The 22121-nt window shown below is 38.9% G+C and overlaps 3 protein-coding genes across 4 annotated transcripts in view; 1 reads left to right on the top strand and 2 right to left on the bottom strand.

Moving 5' to 3' along the window:
- LOC136239605 (uncharacterized) overlaps positions 1 to 10123 on the bottom strand; it is an 18661-nt gene extending 8538 nt beyond the window's left edge. The window contains exons 1-17 of the mRNA XM_066030368.1: positions 9986 to 10123; positions 9772 to 9895; positions 9494 to 9687; positions 8763 to 9082; positions 8653 to 8710; positions 7827 to 7928; positions 6832 to 6940; positions 6230 to 6380; positions 5945 to 6080; positions 5798 to 5869; positions 5061 to 5186; positions 3633 to 3683; positions 3513 to 3578; positions 2895 to 3045; positions 1994 to 2064; positions 1071 to 1158; positions 126 to 224 (exon numbers count right to left, since the gene is read on the bottom strand). Coding sequence (XP_065886440.1) covers positions 126 to 224; positions 1071 to 1158; positions 1994 to 2064; positions 2895 to 3045; positions 3513 to 3578; positions 3633 to 3683; positions 5061 to 5186; positions 5798 to 5869; positions 5945 to 6080; positions 6230 to 6380; positions 6832 to 6940; positions 7827 to 7928; positions 8653 to 8710; positions 8763 to 9082; positions 9494 to 9687; positions 9772 to 9895; positions 9986 to 10039 — 1972 coding nt within the window. The 5' untranslated portion in view covers positions 10040 to 10123. The remainder of the gene's footprint in view (positions 1 to 125; positions 225 to 1070; positions 1159 to 1993; positions 2065 to 2894; positions 3046 to 3512; positions 3579 to 3632; positions 3684 to 5060; positions 5187 to 5797; positions 5870 to 5944; positions 6081 to 6229; positions 6381 to 6831; positions 6941 to 7826; positions 7929 to 8652; positions 8711 to 8762; positions 9083 to 9493; positions 9688 to 9771; positions 9896 to 9985) is intronic.
- LOC136239606 (pyruvate kinase PKM-like) lies at positions 10100 to 16876 on the bottom strand. Of its 2 annotated transcripts, none has more exons than XM_066030370.1 (12): positions 16728 to 16876; positions 16253 to 16418; positions 16004 to 16095; positions 15831 to 15947; positions 15229 to 15348; positions 14962 to 15143; positions 14497 to 14626; positions 13711 to 13887; positions 12598 to 12712; positions 12043 to 12247; positions 11459 to 11537; positions 10100 to 10443 (listed from the first exon to the last, which is right to left on the bottom strand). In XM_066030370.1, exons 2-12 carry the CDS (start codon positions 16416 to 16418, stop codon positions 10231 to 10233), a joined length of 1596 nt encoding a protein of 531 aa, XP_065886442.1. In that variant the 5' UTR covers positions 16728 to 16876; the 3' UTR covers positions 10100 to 10230. The 2 variants fall into 2 exon arrangements, with proteins under 2 accessions (XP_065886442.1, XP_065886441.1); XM_066030369.1 differs by having other exon boundaries at positions 16674 to 16818.
- Positions 16789 to 22121, top strand: LOC136239607 (serine/threonine-protein kinase Pink1, mitochondrial-like). Its single transcript, XM_066030371.1, has 9 exons — positions 16789 to 17861; positions 17917 to 18090; positions 20355 to 20511; positions 20709 to 20811; positions 20911 to 20985; positions 21032 to 21208; positions 21294 to 21420; positions 21527 to 21713; positions 21775 to 22121. The coding sequence occupies exons 1-7, from the start codon at positions 17004 to 17006 to the stop codon at positions 21298 to 21300; spliced, it is 1551 nt and encodes a 516-aa protein (XP_065886443.1). The 5' UTR covers positions 16789 to 17003; the 3' UTR covers positions 21301 to 21420; positions 21527 to 21713; positions 21775 to 22121.

Raw genomic sequence — 22121 nt, 5'->3', positions numbered from 1 at the left:
AAAACTAGTGTTCAATTGTTGATCAACACATTCATTCAATACTAATATGCTGGGGTTTTTGAATCAACATTCCTGGTTCTGAAACTGTTAGAGCATTTAAATGAGCTTTTGTCACTGTGGCATACCTTCCTGAAAGTTTTCTACCCCAATGAACTCCTTAATACTCTGTAGTGCTTCAACTGGGTGGGCCACTGTCAGTGACTCCAGCTTGGACAAGAGTTTTGCTGTACAAGTGACAGACACATGAAATACGTACCAAATACAGTATCCATCACAGTGTTTGCTTGTTCTTACAGTATGTCTCATAACTATGTTCCAACTAAGATATTTCTCAAGACTAAGATGCCTCTTGTCCAAAAGTTATGATTAATTATGTGAGTATCAAATTAACAGCAATTAACAAAAAGTCCTTCAGCTCATACATATATCACCTGGCATATGAAAACAGTTTAGAGAATACCTCAAAGTTCACCTAAGTATATAAGCTGTCATTTTTCAAATTCACTTCTGTTAACCAAGTACCAGGTACAAAAACAATAATAGATATAGTATCATAAACAGTGTTTTGTTTGTTTGTTTGTTTGTTTGTTTGTTCTTATCAAGTACAAGACTTCTAACTATATATTATGTTCAATAAAAACCTCCTTATAAAGTATAGCTCTAACCCAAGTTGTTTCCCAAGACTAAGATGCTTGATTCCCAAAAGTTAAAGTTCATAAAAATATATTAAAATATTAATTAATTAATTAATTAATTATATGTGATGTCAATTACAACAAAAAGTCCCTCAGCTGACAACTGAAACAGCTTAAACACATACAAAAAGGTCATAACCTTTTAAAATACATGAAACTTGTTACAGGATGTCTACTAAAACATTTACAAAAGCTGTGAAGCTCGTAAAACAACATAACCTTGTTTAAAAACATTTTCTTGATATGTGCCACTACAAGTATGCTACAGTATGAGGCTTTTAAAAATATCCCTTAGTAATCTGGGGAGAAACATGTCAATTTGAAAGGGTGACTGTTCTAATTAAAGTACGCAGTACAAACATGTACAATTCTTACTGATTGGCCCATCCCTAGAAGCTATCCAGCCTTCTGCCTTCTCCAATATCTTCTTCACTTCATCACCAACACTGGGTAGTTGACCAAACTGTCATGGAAACAATTTAGTAACCGGTTAATGAGTCTACAGATATTTCTCTTTATGAGCCAGACATATTGGCATTGGAGAGTGTATTACTAGAGGCACTGTAAATGGACTTCAAAGAGTTATACATTTTTACAATGGGATAAGAGTGTCTTATAGAGCTTATTGTGTGACAAGTCACATAAATATGGCATACATAGAGAGTTTCTTTTTATCTATATGCCGAAAGTTTGGCAGAACTTGAATTTGGCAAATTGAAATTCAACAAACTATTGCAAGTTGTTCAGCATTGCAGCTAGATAAATCCACTGTACCGAGAAAAATGATCTATGTAACAATGTTAGAGCAAAGATGTGAATGCATTAAATTTATTATTATTATTATTATGCGTTTCTTGTGGGATGTTTCAACATTATAGTCAACATACTACAATAAAAGGCTTCCCACATGTGAACAGTTCAACAGTGCAATGCTAGTAATAGCCAACAACAACAGAAAAAAGTTTTATACAAATTCCTCAAGTCTATTAAATCAGTTCCCATTGCTTGTAAATATTACAACTTAGTGATTGGCTGGTCAATAGCCATACAGACATTGACATCACACAGAATAACCAAATGTAGTAACAGAGTATTAAGCCACACAATAATCTTTTAAACATTATAATTATCAGTGAAGTAAGCCATATGTAAACTTCCCCTCATATGGATGAGGTGGGCTGAGCAAGAGTTTCAAAATCTTTGTACAGGAAGAGAGCATAGGGCTTGGACGAACATTGGTTTTTGGTAGCTGAATATATTACAAATGAAGCTTTATAAATCTGAGTGTAAAGAAGTACCTGAACTGAGCTGCTATTCAGAGCAGCATCATACTCGTCCACAAGTCTGTCGTATTCTTGTAGGAGTGGAGCTGTGGGCACAAACAACAAGTAAACATCACACATCAAATCACATGTAGGCATGTGACTAAAGGTGTTATCCAACAATGTTACCAAACAGGTACACAGACAACTCTTGTGTACAGACAATGTGTATAGGATGTCTGTGTATAGGTAACTGTACATTACCCACTTCTCTATTCAGTAAGGTGAACTGTCACATAAATAGAAGCCAGGTGTGTTAGCTTGTACAGGTCATGTGCACATTCTTTAGCATACACCAGTGACATTCTATGATGCATGTTTCACCTGAAATTAATCCTTTTTATATGAAGCAAAATATATGTATTACAGGACTTCAATGGATTCTCCCCCAAACTTAACGAACAAGCTGGTGTGCTTCTAGCTAATGGTCACAGCTTGACATGCAAATAGAATTGTCAGTGGAATTCAATGAATGAACTGAAAAAGAAACACAAGCTATTAGGAGCCAAAATGAAACACAGACTGGCTGATTGCCAGTTTGATTTACATTAATCTGCAATGTGAAGTTCCATAAATGTAATTGTCTGGGCAAGGGCATCCACACTATCATATTTTTTAATGATCTGCTGTTGTAGCCCCTTTAAATAAAGGTCACTTTGTACGAAAAGGTTACAACACGTATACCAGCCCTAAACTAAACTAAAATGGCCAACATACAAAGATTAGCATGTCATTTCAAAACTGAAGAACCAAAGAAAGACACAATCACACATATGCACACATCAACACATGTACTACACCGACAAACCAATACTGTCCCTACAACAATAGATATCCACACCAAATCATGCACATATACCACCACGACCATTCTCACCCAGGTGTATGTTTAATGGTGTGTACACAAAGGAGTCTATGTTGACTGGAGACTCATCTTCTTCACTATTGCCACTGTCATCACCCTTCATGTAGTACTGACTGAGAAACTCCTTCACATTCTGTTTCAAGAATCCTCTACATACTGGGAACTGCCAAAAGATATTGCCATTTCCGTACAATCCATGGAAAAAAACAACAAACAATCATTTACAGGTAGAAATGACACATTGTATAATCAACTACCAAGTTGCTTTGTACAACATGTACAGTAACAGGGGAACTTCAATTAGTCTAGACAGCTGCCATTTATTTACTTACAGTAGTAAAAATTTTCCCATCACCTAGTTGGCTCCTTTCTACATAATGTTTACACCAGGCAATGTCTCTCAATCTGATGATCAGACTGTTGTGTATATACACATTAGACCTTCAAGCTAGCACATGACTAAGGCCACCACAAAACTGCAATTAGCTAACCATAGTTCTGGTTAAAACATCCCCACTTTTACTCACACAGAAACACTTGTCAACAATAATAGTGAATAGTAAATAGTCAACACTCAACAAAAATAGATATTACCAAATATAGTGAAAAACCATAGTAACTCACACATACCTGTACAAGTAGTGCCACCAACAGTGCTGGGCTCTGCAATGAAGTTTCTGTTAGTAGCTCCATTAGCTGTGTTAAATACTGATGTAGTCAACTAGTACACACATAACACTTCGTGATAACCTCAGCTGGTATCTCCTTGTCGGTACTATCTTCTTCATTCTCCATAGCAACCTACAACAAATGCACACAGGTGTGCAGTAAAAGAAAATTATATAACAAAATGTTGCGCTAAACCAAGGGGTCACTACAGTCAATAATGACAATATGCTTACAGCACACATTATATTCATGCAATATACTGTCAGTATACAAACTTAGTATACCGCACACTACTACAACAAGTAAACCTTCTAATAGAACAATCAGCAATTTTCGAGCAGGCAACAATGGCATTGGCTGTCATTATTATTTACAATGGTCAGCACAAATAGAGGACCAATATGGAGATTTACCAATATTCCGATAACCGATATATTAGCTACAGAGCTAAAGAATTACCCATTCAGATACCCTTAGTAAGGGTTGCACCTGAACAGTTTTCAGTACGGATATTGGGATAAATGTGACAAAAAAAGCAAAAAGGTGGTTGCAAAACATTTTCGAAAAAAAAAAAAAAAACTTGTGAAAAAGGTAAAAATGAAAAGGTCTAAGCAAAGAAACCAAAATTAATCCAACGTGGGGCTTGAACCCTGAGCCATTATGAAACCATTAGTAATTTAGCCTCATGCTTTACCCACAGTGCTACAAGATCAACCATCCAAAATAACGGGCAAATATAGTTACTAAAATGTCAACCATAACCAATTTCTGATATTATTGATATCACAATATTGGTACCAATACCAATGTTTATATCGTTGTACTTCTAGAAACAAAGTGAGATCTGCTTACAACACTAAAGACTCTGGAAAATAATTACGTACACACAGACACAACATTTTAAACTCAGTTTTACAACATTCTAATTGAACACACAACAGTTACTCAAGGTGCTACTTAAGGAAACACAAATTTTATGACCATCCACTGCTCACCGCTTTTGTTATGTACCAATCATGGTTTTAATAACTAACTTTGCTATTGGTGCAGTATACTATATTAAGTAAACTTGGGACCTATTAGCAGTCTTAGGTGTGTCTCATCCCGTCATCTGCTCAATGACTTGAGACGTGATGGGAAGAAATATGCATCCACGTATTGCCCAAATGAATATTTTAGGGATCATTCATCACACAGTTTATTAACAATCAACTAATTGAAACTTAGCAACTACACTGAGCCTAGCTGCACCTGTAAACTAAAACCCACAATGTAATACTCTGTGTTGCTCAATTTAACGAGTCAAAGCTTAAAGGTACGTTCAGGGTTTAACTATCATATCGCCCAGGCAATATATAGCCTGGGCGATATCATGGGAAAACATGGTCATGACCTTGTTCAAAGATACAAAACGCTTTGAATTGTTGAGGGATACAGAGCTTTACATTGTGGGCTTTAGTTTACAAGTGTAACAGGCTCAGTTAGTTGCTAATTTCCTTACACATGTACCTTCAGATTAGAGTAGACAGCAGTGATAGCGTATTTGGTGGCCTGTAAATGTAGCCCCCAAGTGCGACACAAATCAGCTGCATGACGCTGGCCTTCTGGCAGTACATAACCAGGTGTGGTCTGTAACTAGAGAATTAAGCATATAAAATACAGTCTGTACAAATATATAACAGAACTGTTTACATATGTGTGCACTGGTCCCCACAGTGTGACACATGACTTCCAAAATCCTTTGCCTACATGACTGTTAGTGCTTGATATCATATTAGTCTAGCTTGAATGGTATCATAGCAAAGGCAGCCATTGTGGTAATGAGAAGTGTTTGTGTGTGCATGCGCGTGTGCGCACACGTACATCACGTTGTTTCAGTCTGTTTAAATGGGGACCTGGTGTCAACTGGGAAAGCAACCTACCCTGTTTTTTGGGGAAGCAAATTCCAACTTTCCATGTCTCCCATAGCGGGTGAAAGTCCAGGTAGGACTTCAGGCACCCACACCTTCATTTGTGAAGCATGGCACAGCCTCTTGTGGGTTACTAATCTTGCCCCAGGAGGATTTGCCTGCCCCCAGTAAGAGTTGCCTATACTGACTCATATAGCATCTGAGTAGTGCTCAGTAATGGTTCACTGGGTAGGTGTGACTGTGCTTGTATAGCAGCTGAAGGTTTTGCTTTGTGTATGTGTTTGTAGTGTAGTGAAGTGCATTATATGTGACACATGCACAAAGCAGAATACTTACCTCATCAGCATTAGTTGTCACTGGAAACAAGCCCTGTGCTAACAACTGAGCATGTTCTGCTATCTTCTTACTCTGCAGCCACAGCACAAGCAACATTAAATTACACATCATCACCATGATAAACTCATCACTATGACAAATGCTCACCCTAATGATCCACACTCCATGCTCCGACCACAATCCCAGTTGCTCTACAGATGCAGTACTACACCATCTGTGCATCTGTAATCCTTCAAAATCATCGTTATAGTAGATTAGTTCCCCACAAGAATTCTCATAAAGTCTGCAGTGTGTATAGGCAGTGAACAACATAAAGCTGAACAGCCGGTATATACAGGTGACCTTATATGCAACAAAGGAAACTGCTATGCGTATATGCCTTAACATTTATCAATAATTCTGAGATTGACTTCTGCAAAAGGGTCAACATACCTTAAACATCCTTTATAGAGCACACCATTGTAGTTATGGTAAGAGAATAGTTGTATCTGTTCTGTGATTGGCTGTTTATGTAACAATGGTAGTGTTTGAAATCGACCAATTGGGTCTAACAGTTTTGAACAATGCTTCTTGTCTACATGACCTATTACAACAAAGTAAAACATAATGAAAGCACACATGAGACAGACGCACACAAAACATTTTCTCAGAAAACCAGACATCTAGATAGGCAGGAGTGTAGTATATAATATACACTTGCTGTAAAATATACCCTAATAAAGCAGTCACATTAACACAACAATCAAGCAAAAATCTTAACAAACTCCTGAAATCACTTGCAGATTCAATTTCAGATTATCAAATTTACCTAGGGTGGCATGCGCATGCTGTGTTACACGCACGTACGCACGTACGCACGCACGCACGCACGCACGCACGCACGCACGCACACACACAATAAGCCTTTTCCTTTAACATAAAACAGTCATGGTGTTGTACATAATGTAGCTGGGCCCTGGCATCACAAACAGTCTGGCTACATCTCTATATCACATTACCACTCATCTTAACTGTTAACACAATCTTTGACTTACTTTTACGAAGCTGTAGTCTATAGATGTTCATCTCATTATCTAATGCCAGTAGGTCTCCAGTTAGTAGACTGGTATGCATGGCAACCAGACCTTCATTTGCATGACAACCCTACACACATCGGGTAAAATATCACAAGAATCTACTACACTCCTAGCTACATGTAAATATTGGACACTTTAATTAATCAATAATGTTCAATGTATCTCCATTACATGAAACTTTCCAATAGTGTAAGCAGGAGCGCATCGAATCCTATGGACAAGGGAGCATGTAACTTCGTAAAGAGCAAAATTCAAACATGGCTGCCATGTACTATAAGTAACTTTTAAAATTTCCTAATTAGGATATTATGCGGGAGCACATGCTCGAATGTGTCATGTTTCCGCTGTGACAAAGCAAAGATATGGAAACGAAGTTCAATGGCATGATGGAGGAACAGTAGCACAGGCTTAGTAGGACAGTGTTTCTACAATTGATTATCATGCAAAATTACTCTGTTTGACTATTCCAAGCTTTACCTTCAACTCGACGATCTTCCTATCAAAGTAGCTTTACTACCTTCACACAAGACGATGGAGTAGCAGCCCATTCAGTGTATTCCTGTTGTGCGTAAGAATGATGTAACCAATCATATACATAGTAACACTGGACGCCATGTTTGAATTTCGCCCATAGTATTGGTAGTGTACGGAGTTACATGCTCCCTTGACCATAGGATTCGATGTGCTCCTGGTGTAAGTTATTAGGATAAACTATCATGATTATCACACAGGCTTCTGCCCACACTGGTTGGCAAAAAACTATAAGATGTGTTTGCGCTATTAAAACACTTGAAATATCTTTGCTTCACTAAATTTTGTGTACAACTCAGATATTCCTGGTACGGTAGGTAATTTTCTTCCAAAGAAATCTCTTTGGATCCTTGTGTACCAATTTACATACACTATGAATACATACGAGCTGTCTGTAAAATATTGTCAACAAATTTGCTCACCTTTCTCCACAATGATGTCAGTTTGATAACAATACTCTTGAAGTTAGTCAAACCATCAGTTAAATGGGACAGCATCTTATCACCATGGTACCACAGGTGAGGCTAAAATCATTTGGTAAAGAATACAAGAAGAACGTAATGATACATATGACAGATATGAGGCAATTTTGTAGAGTTAAAATTTAATACAAATGTATATAATATATTCTAATAGAACATACAGCTTCTACTCAATTGTATGTGACCTGCTGAGCAAAAGCCAGCAGTTATCATAAAACCCGTATTGAAATATACTGGGTAAAAATATACATGCTACATGAAAAATTTACGCACACTTAATCATGTTTGTACGCACTGAAAGTGAGTGAGAAAATCGTTTGCACAACAAAAGATACGTGAGTTATTAGCATTTATTTACGATGCGGTAAAAACAATGTTCACTGTTGTCATTTCTTGGTTGGAATGAGTATAGGGAAAGCAGGATTGATTTGCCAGTTCATGGTGTACAAATTAAGCCAAGTTCCATCTTTGTAGCTTGTTTTAATCGCGAGTTATGATTATTTAAGTGTCTGTAATTTATTTTCCATATTGTTGTTGTACAAATCGAGTTTATCACTGTTCCAACTGTCAAACACTGTAACTCCAAGACCATTCATCATAAAAGGCTGAAAGTTTGGCTGTCCACTCTTTTGTTGCTATAGATTACAGAGATGCAACAAAATTGAATTCGAGGAATGTGCAAAAATGGCAGGTTTTTGCTCAGCCGGTCACATATAACATATACTGCAGTTCTAATTGTATAGGCTTAATAACATAATTCACTTACTATTAGTTTTCTGCCACCGAAATTCCAGTACAATGTCAACCCGGGTGGAGCATGTACTCTTAATAAAGCACACCAACTATAATTGTGTCCACAATAAACCCTGGAGTTACCTTGGCAACAAGCAGACACCACCTTTAAGCGAGTACAGATTTACCAGGGGTGCATTATTTAAGATAGTCTCAGTATCTCCTGAAGTTATTGAAGTCTTTGATGATAACTCAATTTCACACATGTGCACACTATAATTTCTGAGTCCATCTTGTCCTTTGCTATCAGCTTGGCACCACACAAAGGCCTGCCTGTCACTGTCAAATAAGATAGAGTTTATCACCAGTTGTTTGGAGGGGTTGAGTTGCGTGTGGCCAGTAGTGGACCACGTGTAGTTTGTTAGAGTAAACTGCATCAAATGTACTGATCCATTCTGCTCTATCTGCATTAACAAAGACAGTGTGTGTAAAGATAAAAAATAGATGGCCACTTCTCTATCTGCTAGGTACAAGACTACTGACTAGAAGGTACAAACTAGCTAACATAAGGGACCATTACACTAGCCATTAGAACAATATAAAATATGAATATGATTGGAAACATGTTAACCAAGACATCTTGGGATCAAACGGCAGTGTTCAGATTATCCAAGTGTCTTACGTACAAGTCATTTAGATTTTAACATTGTGTGTGCGTGCGTGTACATCAACAATTCTGGTATATAATCTATAAACCCCACATGTACATATCAATACACATACAGGAATACCCAACAAAAGCATTACATCAACTATACCTAGAAATACCACAAAAATTCCCTCGTAATTCAGCCACTACACTATGCCTTACATACCACAAACACCGAGTTCTTGGCTGCAGCATTACAGATGACATCGATGACAACAGAATTGACTGAGAGCAGCTGCACTTTCTGCCGGTCACTGAGCCCCACCTCTTCCAGGTCATTATCAGCCACACACCCTCCAAGTGCACTACTTGATTGGTGGCTTTTAGGCACAACATCAAATACATACACCACCGACGATGCTATATAAAAAAGTTCACTGCATTGCAACTAAAGCTTTTATTATACCAAGTATATAAAACTTTCGCGATTGCAATCGTGCTTACACGTTGTATCATTTGGCACACCAGTGATAAGGAACACGTGACTCCCCACGACGAACATGTTGAGCACTTTCTGTGCACCAGCGGCCTCGTTTTCTGTGCACTCCCTCAGGATGGCTCTTAGCGTCTATGCGAGGAGGAAGTGGTTTAAAGTGTTGAATTAGTCTCGCGTGCCAGACAGTTTGTGCGGTAAAACGCAGTGTACTAAACAATTCACCTGAGTATGTCTTAAGCCTGGCCATGCATCCCAAATCCTTTGAACATCGAACATTTCCAGAAATAGTCCTTCGACTAAAGTCCTAAAACCACGTGATCATATTGTCCTTCCATGTACGTTAGGTTCCGTATATCCCCGGAAACTAATGTTTACAAAAGTCTACATACATAAACAGTGCCAAATTAAAAAGCTAAACAATTGCAGTCATGATGAAGTCCATGTTATAAGAGAGGCCATACTAGTCATCACTCCAGTGTCAGGATTCTTACAGTATTGGTATGTGCAGGACCAGGTTTCCATCCACTCAACAATACGATGGTGCTTCCAGAATGGATGAAGTTCTTGCTTCGACCAAACTCGATTCCCTCCTTAAACCTGTTCTCCATGTCATCTGTCCATCCCTTTGGGCTGATGGGCTCCGAGTAGAGGTAAGGATGTACCCCTCTGTACAAGTGACACTAGTGAACAAATTCAGATATAAAATAAAGAAATACTCCAAAAAATATACAACTGTAAGCTGAGGACTCTAAGTAAGTCTGCAAACAATTAAAGCTAAATTTGGGTACCTCTTAATGACAAAAGCTAAAAATGGTTACCACGGAAACATCACATTCTATATAACAGCAAAATTTTGCTGATCTACATTGTGATGTTTGGTCCAATATTAAAGATCCACTGAAATGTAAAAATTAGGAAGCTTTGAATTTGTTGTTTATGTCATGCAATGCACAAAAACACCACTTTAATAATTCAGTCATGTTATGTTATTATACCAAGAAATTAAGTTGTTGTGTATGAGTTTGAAACTGACTTGAGGCTGGTGCATGTTAAAAGAAATCTCATGGTGTGACAATTTATGACACAATTTAATTGACTAAATTCTGACTAAACCATGTACACCAACTAGTAACAAAGATTGATTATATCAGGAGTGCATTGAATCCTATGGACAAGGGAGCATGTAACTCCGTAAACAGCAAAAGTCAAACATGGCTGCCATGTTTGACCGTTGCTGTTTACAAAGCTATGGAAACAAAGCTGAATGGTACAATGCAAGAATGATACCACAGACTTGGCAGGACAGCCTTTCTACATAATTTGCTAGTGACACGAAATTACTCTGGTGGACTATTCCAAGCTATTCCTTCAACTTGACGGCCTTCCTTATTATCAAAGCAGCCTTGCTGCATTCACACAAAACGATGGCCCATTCTGTGTATCCCTGTTGCACATAAGAATGATGTAACTAATGATACATCACTAGTACAAGACATCATGTTTAAATTGTGCCCATAATGCTAGTAGTGTATAGAGTTGCATGCTCCCTTGTCCATAGGATTCCTGATTATAGTCAATGTGTACTTTACCATTTCAGTAGAACTTTATATTAAAGGAGTAATGATATGAAACAACCACGACAGTAAGAGATCAACAAAACAAGGCTTGTGTGACACACACACACATAATACACACCCTTCTGGCTGTACGATGGTCACGGGTTATAGCAATGATAGGACATCTCGGCTTGTACTTGCTCAGCAAAAATGCAGACCTGTGGAAAATAATAAATAATGTGCTATATACACTCCTTCTTAAACTTTTGCTAATGTATTTTACATACACAAATTTGTTGGTTGGCATTGGTGGCTACACTTTCAGTATGGAATGTTTTAGTGACGATCATGCCCACCATTGAAGTAGAAATACTTCAGTGTCCCTACTAACATGATAGGCTGTTATAGCACTTAAAACATACAGTACTTAGGACAGGTCCGTACAACATTTTCAGAGCCATAGGCACAATGAAAACTCTTTATAAGGATGCTTGCTTCTCTGAGGTATGACCTTCATTCATGACATGAAGCATCATCTATTTAACGTGGGCATGCACAAACATGCAAACATGGTACACTGCCACACAGCTTTAATAATTTCAACAAAGCAGGCACCCACCTGGTTTAAAAATTGCTCCCAAGGCATAAAGGCATCCCAAAAACTTTGTAATACATAGTGGTAGTACAGACGTAAACACTTTTATTGTTTAAGGGACAATGTACCTTCCAGTAGTGGTGAGACAGATGATGGCTGCACAGTTCTGAGAGAAGGAAGCATCCACAGCAGCAATGGCGGTAGTGGTGGTGGTGGGAGTTGGAGTAGGGGTGAGGTCTCGCAGCTCATGGTACATCACACGATGGAACATTGCAGCCTCTGCTTCTAAACAAACACTACTCATCATCCTCACTGCCTCAACTGGGTACTTCCCTGTAATGACAAGATGATACACATCATAGTAAGAGAAAGAGTAAAAAGAGAGAGTGGCTAACTCCAGTATGGGCTATAAAAAATGACAGCCAAAAGCCCACAGGCTTCCCTTGAATTTACAGGAAGGGTGTTAATATGCTTACATGGAGTTATTCAAAGTCACCACCTTTGTTGTTAACAACACTTATATATCATAAGCGTGAATTTACTATAATATCCAGAAATTCTTGTGGCTGTCATTTTAGATGGCCCATACTGGAGTTAGTTATTTACTCTTGGTAAGAGTGATAAGCTCAAGTACATGTTTATCACAAACACACATGCCACGCAACACAACAACAACAACACACCTTTAGCAGTCTCTCCAGACAACATTACACAGTCAGTACCATCAAGTACAGCATTAGCTACATCACTTGTCTCAGCTCTGGTGGGACGTGGCTTCTCAATCATACTCTCTAACATCTGTACGTATGACATGAAGCCTAAACTTTAAACAGTTTACAGCAAAGCAAAATATTGTGAATGAAATTTAGACTGCATCAATGACTTGTTTATTGCATGAGACCAGTGTGCATGTTGGAGAATAATTTCAAAATGGGTGACCAATTTATTCCATATTTTTATTACTGGGAACACACACACACACACACACACAACTTGGAAGGAAGCCATCCAATGGATGATGCTTGTCCTGAAGAATCTCACAACCACGTAATCATCGTCCGCCATGTTGAGGGCAGGCAGTTGCACACTTATGTCTTGATATGTTTTGTGCTATCTTAAAAAACCGTCAGCAAGTCTCAAAATGGAAGGGTTTAGATTGAAACTGTGGTCCAGCCAGCAAATTCTCCAACCCTTCAGTAAATAATTGTTTACAAAACATCTGTCTTGAGCTTGATGGTAAAACGAGTCACTGATGGAAAAGCTCTTAAAACCATCTTAGCAGCCACCTGAAGCTGGCCAAGCTTAACAAATTGCCAACAGACACTCACATACCGAAATGTTCAGCCAACTGACTAGTGGTGTTGCACTGCGCCTATTGCACAATGCCCATTATGTATCTAATACAATAACGATGAAAAGTCTCTACAATTTTACCTGAGTGGGAGTCCATGTTTCTGCACCATACAAAAAGACACCAAGCACTACGGATTGATAGAACAATCGTTTAGTTTCCAGACTAAGGTTGCAAGCCAAATTGCGAAGCTCACCAAAACCTTTGGAAGCCTGCGCAATTTGGTGATTAACTTCCCCTGTCATCCCACCACAAGCCTCTATCAATGACCCAAAATACTTAAATTCTTCATTACCTCTACCACCACCCAACTCTATTGGAGCTACATCTTCTGCCATACAGCAACAAGTAGCTTGGTCTTTTGACATCACACACACACACACACACACACAAACACACACACACACACACACACACACGCACGCACACACCATTCCTTTGTTACCTGTGTGGCTACGATGACAGGTTTTCCTGCTTTGTTGCAACGTCCGATCATCATCTTCTGTGCAAGGAACACTTTTTCTGGAGGGATCTCAATACCAAGATCACCTCGAGCAACCATAATGCCTTCACTAGCTTCAAGAATCTCATCAAATTTTCTCACTCCTTCATGGTTCTCGATCTGTTAAGAAGAATGGGAGTAGTTCATACAAATATACTAAAGCCTTCAACTACCAGTTGCATGCACGCACGCACACACAAAGCAAAAAGGAAAGCTTTCAACTACCTTGCTAGCATGGTCACCCCTATGCACCCATAAATTAGTGCGTTACTCAGGTGTAAAGAGCCAGCACAGGCAAATCCTCCTGGGGGAGGATTAGTAACCTACAGGAGGTTGTACCATGTCTCAATCACAGGCAAATGTTTGGGTACCACCTGGACCTTCATCTGCTGTGTGATACATAGACAGTTGACTTCCCAGCTAGCACCAGGTCCCCATTTAACAGCTGGGTAGACTGGAGCAATACGAGCATGCACAAGGCCAAGTCAACTTACTAAAACCGGCACATTTGTGCATAATCAGGTACTATATTATGTATGAGGAAAGTGGCTCCATTTGTGTTGGAACCTCACATGCCTATATAGCAAGCAAGGAACACAACACTTGTATATGTTGACACACATACACCAAAAACTTTATGGAATATACGTAGATGAGGACTATTACACTACATTGGAAACCCTGTACTCAGTTATTAATTACATAGTACACACTGTACATCGCTCTCACTTTGGAGATAATTGCAATATGTTTGCCCTTCTCTCCAAGCACCTCACGTACAGCACGCACATCTGATGCTTTACGAATAAATGAGGCAAACACCATGTCCACATCTTGTTCAACTCCAAATTTGAGATCCCTAAAAACAACAGCCACAAGATGTAAACACAACATGCATGCTTAAAACATTGGTGCATCATTGTTCAAACACACAAACAGTATAAAATGCACAGTGTAATAGTCATTACAGCTTTGTGTAATAGTGCAAGGACATGCAAAAAATCAGAAAAAGTTAGGTTTTGGGTATATTGCCTTCCAATGCAGTATTTGCCATGGAATACACTACAACCAAAAACGTTGGCAATCTAAAAATAACATGATAAATTTCCCGATGTGCTCTGTATTGTGCATTACTTGTTAAAGTCATGTACCCTTCAATTGACTACAGTATGAAATCTATAAATTGTTTCTCACTTGATGTCCTTCTCTGATACAGCAGGTAGATCAACCTCCAATCCCGGAAGATTCACTCCTTTTCGGGAGCCAATTCTACCGCCATTAACCACCTCAGTCTTGAGATAATCTGGTCCTATCTCTTTCACTCGAAGACTAATCAGCCCATCATCAACATACACCAGCGAACCAACTTGTACAACCTAACACACAATCACAAAGGTGTACAATAACTCATGTAGGGCAAGCAAAATTCTGCTGTGCATTAATAAGAGTAGTAGTAGTTACCTTGGTGATATTGACATAGTCCACATAGAGGGTGTTATTGTCCCCACAGTCAGCAAACTTGCGATCTGTGGACAGAGTGATGAGGTCTTTATCCTTCAACTCTATTTCTGCACCACTTCCCTGTACAAAACAGTGAGAAGAACACAAGTACTTATATACATAAATTCTTTAAACACTTCAAAACTTGATGTGTATGTAGGACAACACACACAATTTAAACTATAAATCTTTCTTTTTTTAAATGGATACCTGATATCTATACACAGATCCCACTAAACATGAAAATCTGTCAATGCATCAGCCCACAATTCAATAACATCTAATAACTGATAATATTAAATCTGTAAGCCTCTAATATCATGATCTCACCACTTTCACTGACTAAATACTGGGGAGGCAGCTCACACCACAAGAATAACACACCTGTATCAACAGTTAACAGCAACATAGCTGTTTCACATGACCTTACAACACACAGTACATGTAGTGTGTACATCACCTTCACAGTACACACTAATTGCAAACATTTCAATTGTATACACAAACAACAACTTCGGGCCTCAATGTATACAACAATGTACAATGTTGTAACTGCTACTTACTCCCTTTAGTAATCCAGTGCGCACTTCTGGTCCCTTGGTGTCTAAAGCAATAGCAATGTATCGGTCTGGAACCTGAAGGTTTGCTTTGCGTACGTTAGCAACTGTGTTACCATGATACTACCGATGAGAAGAAAGTAAGTAACGAAGGTAACGTAGAGACAAAACACACCCACCTCATGATCTCCATGTGAAAAATTCATACGAGCAATGGCCATCCCACTGTCAATAAGCTTCACCAGTGTCTCTACACTGTTACTAGCAGGACCTGCAGTGATGCAAACAGAAACCCAATAAAAGTGTGTACATTCTTAACCCTTAACCTCTGTACTGAAAGCTGGAAATATATCCATTCCCATTAACATTTGATACACAAACACTTACACACATGTAGATGCAGTGCTGTACACACATCCAAGACTTACCAATTGTACACACAATTCCAGTGTTCCTCACTACAGATAGTGGTGAGTCAATGTCTAACAGGCTGAGATGCTCAATATGGGTGGCAGCAGACGCTGCCAGGCCTTGGGGTACTTCACTACCCGAGCCAGACTCATTACGGGTACGCTTGTTCGGTGGCACAGCCATCTGTGATTAAAATACAAAGTGATTTCACTGCGGTTGGGAAAACACTGGGGATTTTACCCCAATAGGTTGGTGGGCAACAATGGTAGAACCTACATCTTAACAGAGTTGCAAAACACACAGGCCGTATGCACAAGCGGTATGTGCATGTGCAGGTCACATGCATCCGAGCATGCATCTTTCCTCCTTGGTGTGACATACCATGAAAGACCGTTACATTACAGCGCGACAACAACAATACTAAACTACACTGCTTACGGGTTGTTCAGTAGCTTCAGTCATGGCGCAGTACAGCAGATAACAACTACTCACCTCTAGGATTTCACCAGGGGTTTGAATCTGTTGATTGGTTTGCCCGCTTTATATAATAAAATTTTGCTGCGTCATTAACGTCAATTAGAGTGCGCATTCGGCAAACAATAAACAAACTCGAATTCAGCATAGATACAGCAGTATTGGAAGAACAATGTGAGTGACTGAATTTGTGTTGCGTTTCACAAGCAGGCAATTGTGAAAATCTTGAAGGAATCTGCAGCTAATTTTACGGTTCATCTTATATCCTGCTTCCGGCTGGTTCCTCTTCACTGAATGGAGGTGGTTGAGTTGAACATTTTAAACTCTTCTCGTGCTTCTGATTATGAGATCTGTCAAGTCATTGGTGTCGGACAGAACGGAGTGGTGGTGTCAGCGCGCTGTAAATGCCACGGGCTGCCACACCCACAGAAACTTTTTGCAGTGAAACTTCTCTTCAATTTCACGCACGAGTACTCAACGTTGATACGTAATGCATATGAAAACGAGTGGCTAGTATTATCTCGTTTGCTGCCTCATCCAGGAATAGTTCGATTCTGGGCTCAATTTGTGTGTGTCATTCCTGAAAACTTTGCGGCAATTCTGCCAGAAGATGTGCGCGAGTTTGCAACCCAGAAGAAACGTACTGGAGAGACCACTCGCAGAAAAGGACAATTTGTTGTGATGGACTATCATCCACAGAATGCACGCCAGTGGATGCAAAGCTTACCATCTCCAATACCATTAAGATCAGTGCTTGACTTTGCTGAGCAAATATTTGAGGGAGTTGCCTACTTGGAAGAAAACAACATTTGCCATTTGGATTTAAAACTGGACAACATTCTTGTCACAGATGAGCAGAAATTTGTCTTGTGTGATTTCGGTTGTGCAGAACAGTTTCCATCTGATGATAAACGTTTGTGGTACCAACGGGGCTCCCTAGCTGGCGGCAACAAGGCTCACTTATCTCCCGAAGTACAAACTGTATACAACAAGTGTAAGAGAGATCCTCATGAGAAAGGTATCTTAGACTACAATGCACAAGCATCATGGGCTGTGGGAGTGTTGGTATATGAGGTAGCTATTGGGAACCACCCATTGCCTGACTACCCTCTTGGCTATGACAATAATGGAGAAATCACATACAAGTTGAAGGTAGGAATCCTAAATATATCTGACATGATGTCCGTATTTACTGTATGCTTGGTAGGATCTCCATCCTCTTCCAAGAGACACACCAAATGAGTTGGTGTTTATACTTCAGAGTATGGTACACCCTAATCCTGTGAGGAGACCTCCGTTAGAGAAGGCCCTCAAGCAGTTAAAGGCAATCAATCGGCCATCTAACACTCACACTGGACTACTATCTAATGAACTGGAAGAGGTTTGTAACTGTCAGTCACACTGTTTTGTTGTGCGTGTGTAGACTGTGTAACACTGCATGCTGTGTGGTTCATAGTTGAACTATTGTTAATTCAACATGTGTTTGCCTTTTTATGACTACCTGACAACATGCAATGCTGCTGATAAATGGACCATAAATTCCAGATAGTCTTGTTTACACATAGCCACATGTGTAACTCAAAATTTACTGTACCTATTTGTGAAATTATGTCCAACGCTCTAGTGTGATTGCTTGTGTGATCTAGTATAGTCAGGCCTCTGTATCAAGGGCAAACGTAACTTCCAATCTTATATTATGAGTGTATGTCCAAGAAGAGAATATTGAGGAAGCCCTACACCAACGTTGAAACCGGGTCACTACTGCTGACCCGGATGACCCACTGACCCGGATTTGACCCGGATGTGACCCGGATTAATTAAAGCCGACAAAAAAAAAAGAAGGTCTTCAGCTACTGACAATAGCTACCCCTCACCATAGATACCCTCAGTTTCGTGCTACATACTACACTTACTAACAAATGGGCGTGGCTGAGCGTATGTTGGTAATGCGATAAGTGGGCGTGGCTCACGAAAGAGCTACGCGATAGTGTTTATAAGTTTTTACGTCGTCAAACGAACAATTTTGTTTCTCACGTGATCCAATCTGGGTCAGACCCGGATAAATTGTAAACCCGGATTACCTGGAGAAAATGTGACCCGGATGACCCGACCCGGTTTCAACGCTGCCCTACACAGGATTCACAAGTAGAGGTCAGAAACAAAGTGTAATGATGATATGAGTATTCATATCTACGTATGTATAATATCATGAGGGGTCAGCAACAAAGCATAAATCTTGTAGGTCTGTCCAAACCTCATAATTTCAGCTTATGTACATATACCAACAGTGCGATAAGCTATCAGGTATTTTATTTAAGTGTGAGTGTGAGATTATTTTATAAGTCTACAGCAGCTGCAGAAAAACCCACAATTCCCTGGCCCCCTTACTTACGCAAGGATCTAGTTTCTTACAGATGACAACACAAAACCCTGATAAGTGGGTGTGGTGCCATGTATGCCTACAGACTAGAGCTGAGCGATAGTACAACTATCATAATCATGATTTGATAGTAACTTTTATATCACGATAACAATAGTATCATGATAGTTGCTAGCAGTTATTAAAGACACTCAACCTCACGTACACAAACACTTGAATACTCCAATTACGTACATAGCACACATCTGCTTTTCAAACACTCCACTAAAAATTGTTATGTGTCAGTATTACAGTTGTTGCCTTTGTTGTCCATGCTCAAGCTACTAATCTTTTACAGTTTTCTGAACTTCATCATTATCATCTTTGCTTTTGTTATCCATATTTTTGACCAAACACAGATATGAATAAGTAATCACGATAGCACGGTAGTATACTATCAAGATCACAATTGTTACTAGCTATCACGATAATCAATTAATCGCTACTATCACTCAGCTCTACTACAGACAGTAGTATGCAATCCCGATATGACTCCAAGTATGCCTACAGACAGCAACAAATACATTCCTGAAAGGTGGGCGTGGCTCCATATTAAGTTTCTCAAGTATGTGCAACCATCAGTACAACTAAACATTAATTTGTGATCACACACATGATCTGATTCGGGTCAGGCCCAGATATTGAATATAGCAGATGATCCCCACTTGACTAGGACAAAATGTGACTCAGATGACTAAACCCACTACGCAGTTTGGTGTTGTTCATGCACAGCCAGATTTTGAAGACCTTGAATGGATGTGTGCATACAGTGAAACAGCAAAATTTGGTCACAAAGAGTTGATATTATAAGTAGCAAATTAAATTTGTTATGGAAATGTCTGTAGAGGAATGGTGGTTAGTAGGTGACTTTTTCACTTTTCTGCTATGTGATGGTAGCACTACAGCTCATCTTTCTCTTCAAAAAATTAGACCACTGGATTGGTCCTTCTCATTGGAAAAACCAGAGACACGAACAAAATTGCAAGGCAGTGAAATGTCTTTCTTTGACTCATTGCTAATCTTAATTTCTCCAAAGTTTATATGTCAAACTAAAGTGTGTGTTAATTGTGTTTGTATTATTTATGTACATCAGTTGAATTGAACAATTTTACCCATCATATCATCTGCTTAGGTCCTTTATCACAGTATGCTATATACTTCGTAGTTTACTATTGCATGGCTAACATTTATATCCATATGCAAGTAGAATGGCTTTTGCATTTTAGGTTAAACGTGATCGTGACTTGGCACTGGTTAAGCTAAAAGTGGTGGCAGGAGAGCGTGACACTGCTGTGAAGGAGATGAGACAAATGGCAGATCAGTGCAAAGCAATCGCTGCTGAGTTTGAAACAATGGCCGGCCAATGTGAGAAGGCTGTACAAGGTGAAATACTATAATACAAGCAATCAGACTTTAGCAAACATTTCGAAGATTTAAAGAATGCTATTTCATTACTAACATAGTAGAATTAAGTTGAAGTTATTAGGATAGTAGCCTTACTTAAACAATCTCATACACAATATACGGTGACCCCATCCTTACATAATTTATACACCAGTACGAATTTTCTTCTAATACAGAAAAGAAAGAATTAAAACAACAATTAACAGCAGCACTGGAAGCCAGCGAACATGCAATGGAGGTACACTCCATGTTGAAAGAGAGGCTGGATCTTGTCGTCAGGTAATGCAACAGTATGTCATAGACCTTTTAGTTTTCACAAAAATGTTTAACGATTCGGTGATAGGTTAATATTCTATAATGCATTGTGCATGTACGCAGGGAACGTGATCTTGCTAGGAAGCAAGTTCAAGAATTGAAGCACAGGACTTTTGGTTCTCAATTTGATGACCTCAAGTAACCAAATCATTATAATGCACCACATGTATTGTGAACTATTCAGGGAGTGTGAACGATGTCAGAGATTCTATCTTGCCTCAGAGAGCAGTGAAAACCTGTGCCAGTGGCATCCTGGAGTATGTTTGGGTGATAAATCTTATACTAAATTATTCACTGGTGTTTTTTCCTTTCATAACCTTGCTGTGTCTCATATTTCAACATATTTGTTCAACTACAGAAAGTAAGTTTTAAAAAGATGTTTCACTCATGTTTGTTACTTTGATTTTGTTCTGTCCTTCTATATCACCACCTGATGACATGATTAGTATGTAAGCGCTAATAATTTTGTTGATGTTTTGTAGTTAATTTAGTTTACATTTCAAATGTTCTTGTTTTTCACTTTGAAAACGACACCGACACTACCCATGATTGGCACTACTACTACTACAGCTGGTAAGAAATAAAATTTATGTACAAAATTTTCATGTATTTTTATGTTATCCCTTTTATACTTATGTTGCTGCAAATGTCACTGTCTCCTCATCATCGCAACATCTAGTTTGTAAGTTATTTGTAACACATAAGTGACTCATTTATATGTACTTGTGATATTTTCACATGTGGTACTGAAACCAACCAACACCTTTCAACAACAGAAGGTATGTGAATATTAACTGCATTGTTTTGTTGTATCATCCTTTGATCTTATATACTGTACTTCTTTTCGTACATTTACCACATAGCGGGTGAGCAATACTGATACAGTCACCATGTGTATGTATATTATGGTGGTGTTGTTGCTGATAGTGGAGTTGCTGTTATCGACAAGAGGAGAAAGCCGAAGGGTGCAAATTCTCTTACCACATTCCCAGAACTGATTCCCCACGTCTGTGAAACACCAGATGGCCATACCGACTACCCGACAATTGCTCAATACCTACCTCATGTTCCATTTGATGTTAGCAATAAGTTGTATGTAGTTCGTTAGTTTTGCTAACTATAAACAAATTTTTATAATTTTATATTCCTTAGCTATATAGTTCAAGCCATTTTTGATGTTGTAATGAATATTGCATTTCTGTTTATAGATGTCACATTCTGTTCAAGTGTGCTAACATTTTACATGACAATAAGAAAGAATTTGTAAAATATAA

The sequence above is a fragment of the Dysidea avara genome, chromosome 11 (genome assembly GCF_963678975.1).
Source record: "Dysidea avara chromosome 11, odDysAvar1.4, whole genome shotgun sequence".
Lineage (NCBI taxonomy): Eukaryota > Metazoa > Porifera > Demospongiae > Dictyoceratida > Dysideidae > Dysidea > Dysidea avara.
This window is presented reverse-complemented; position numbering and strand designations above follow the sequence as displayed.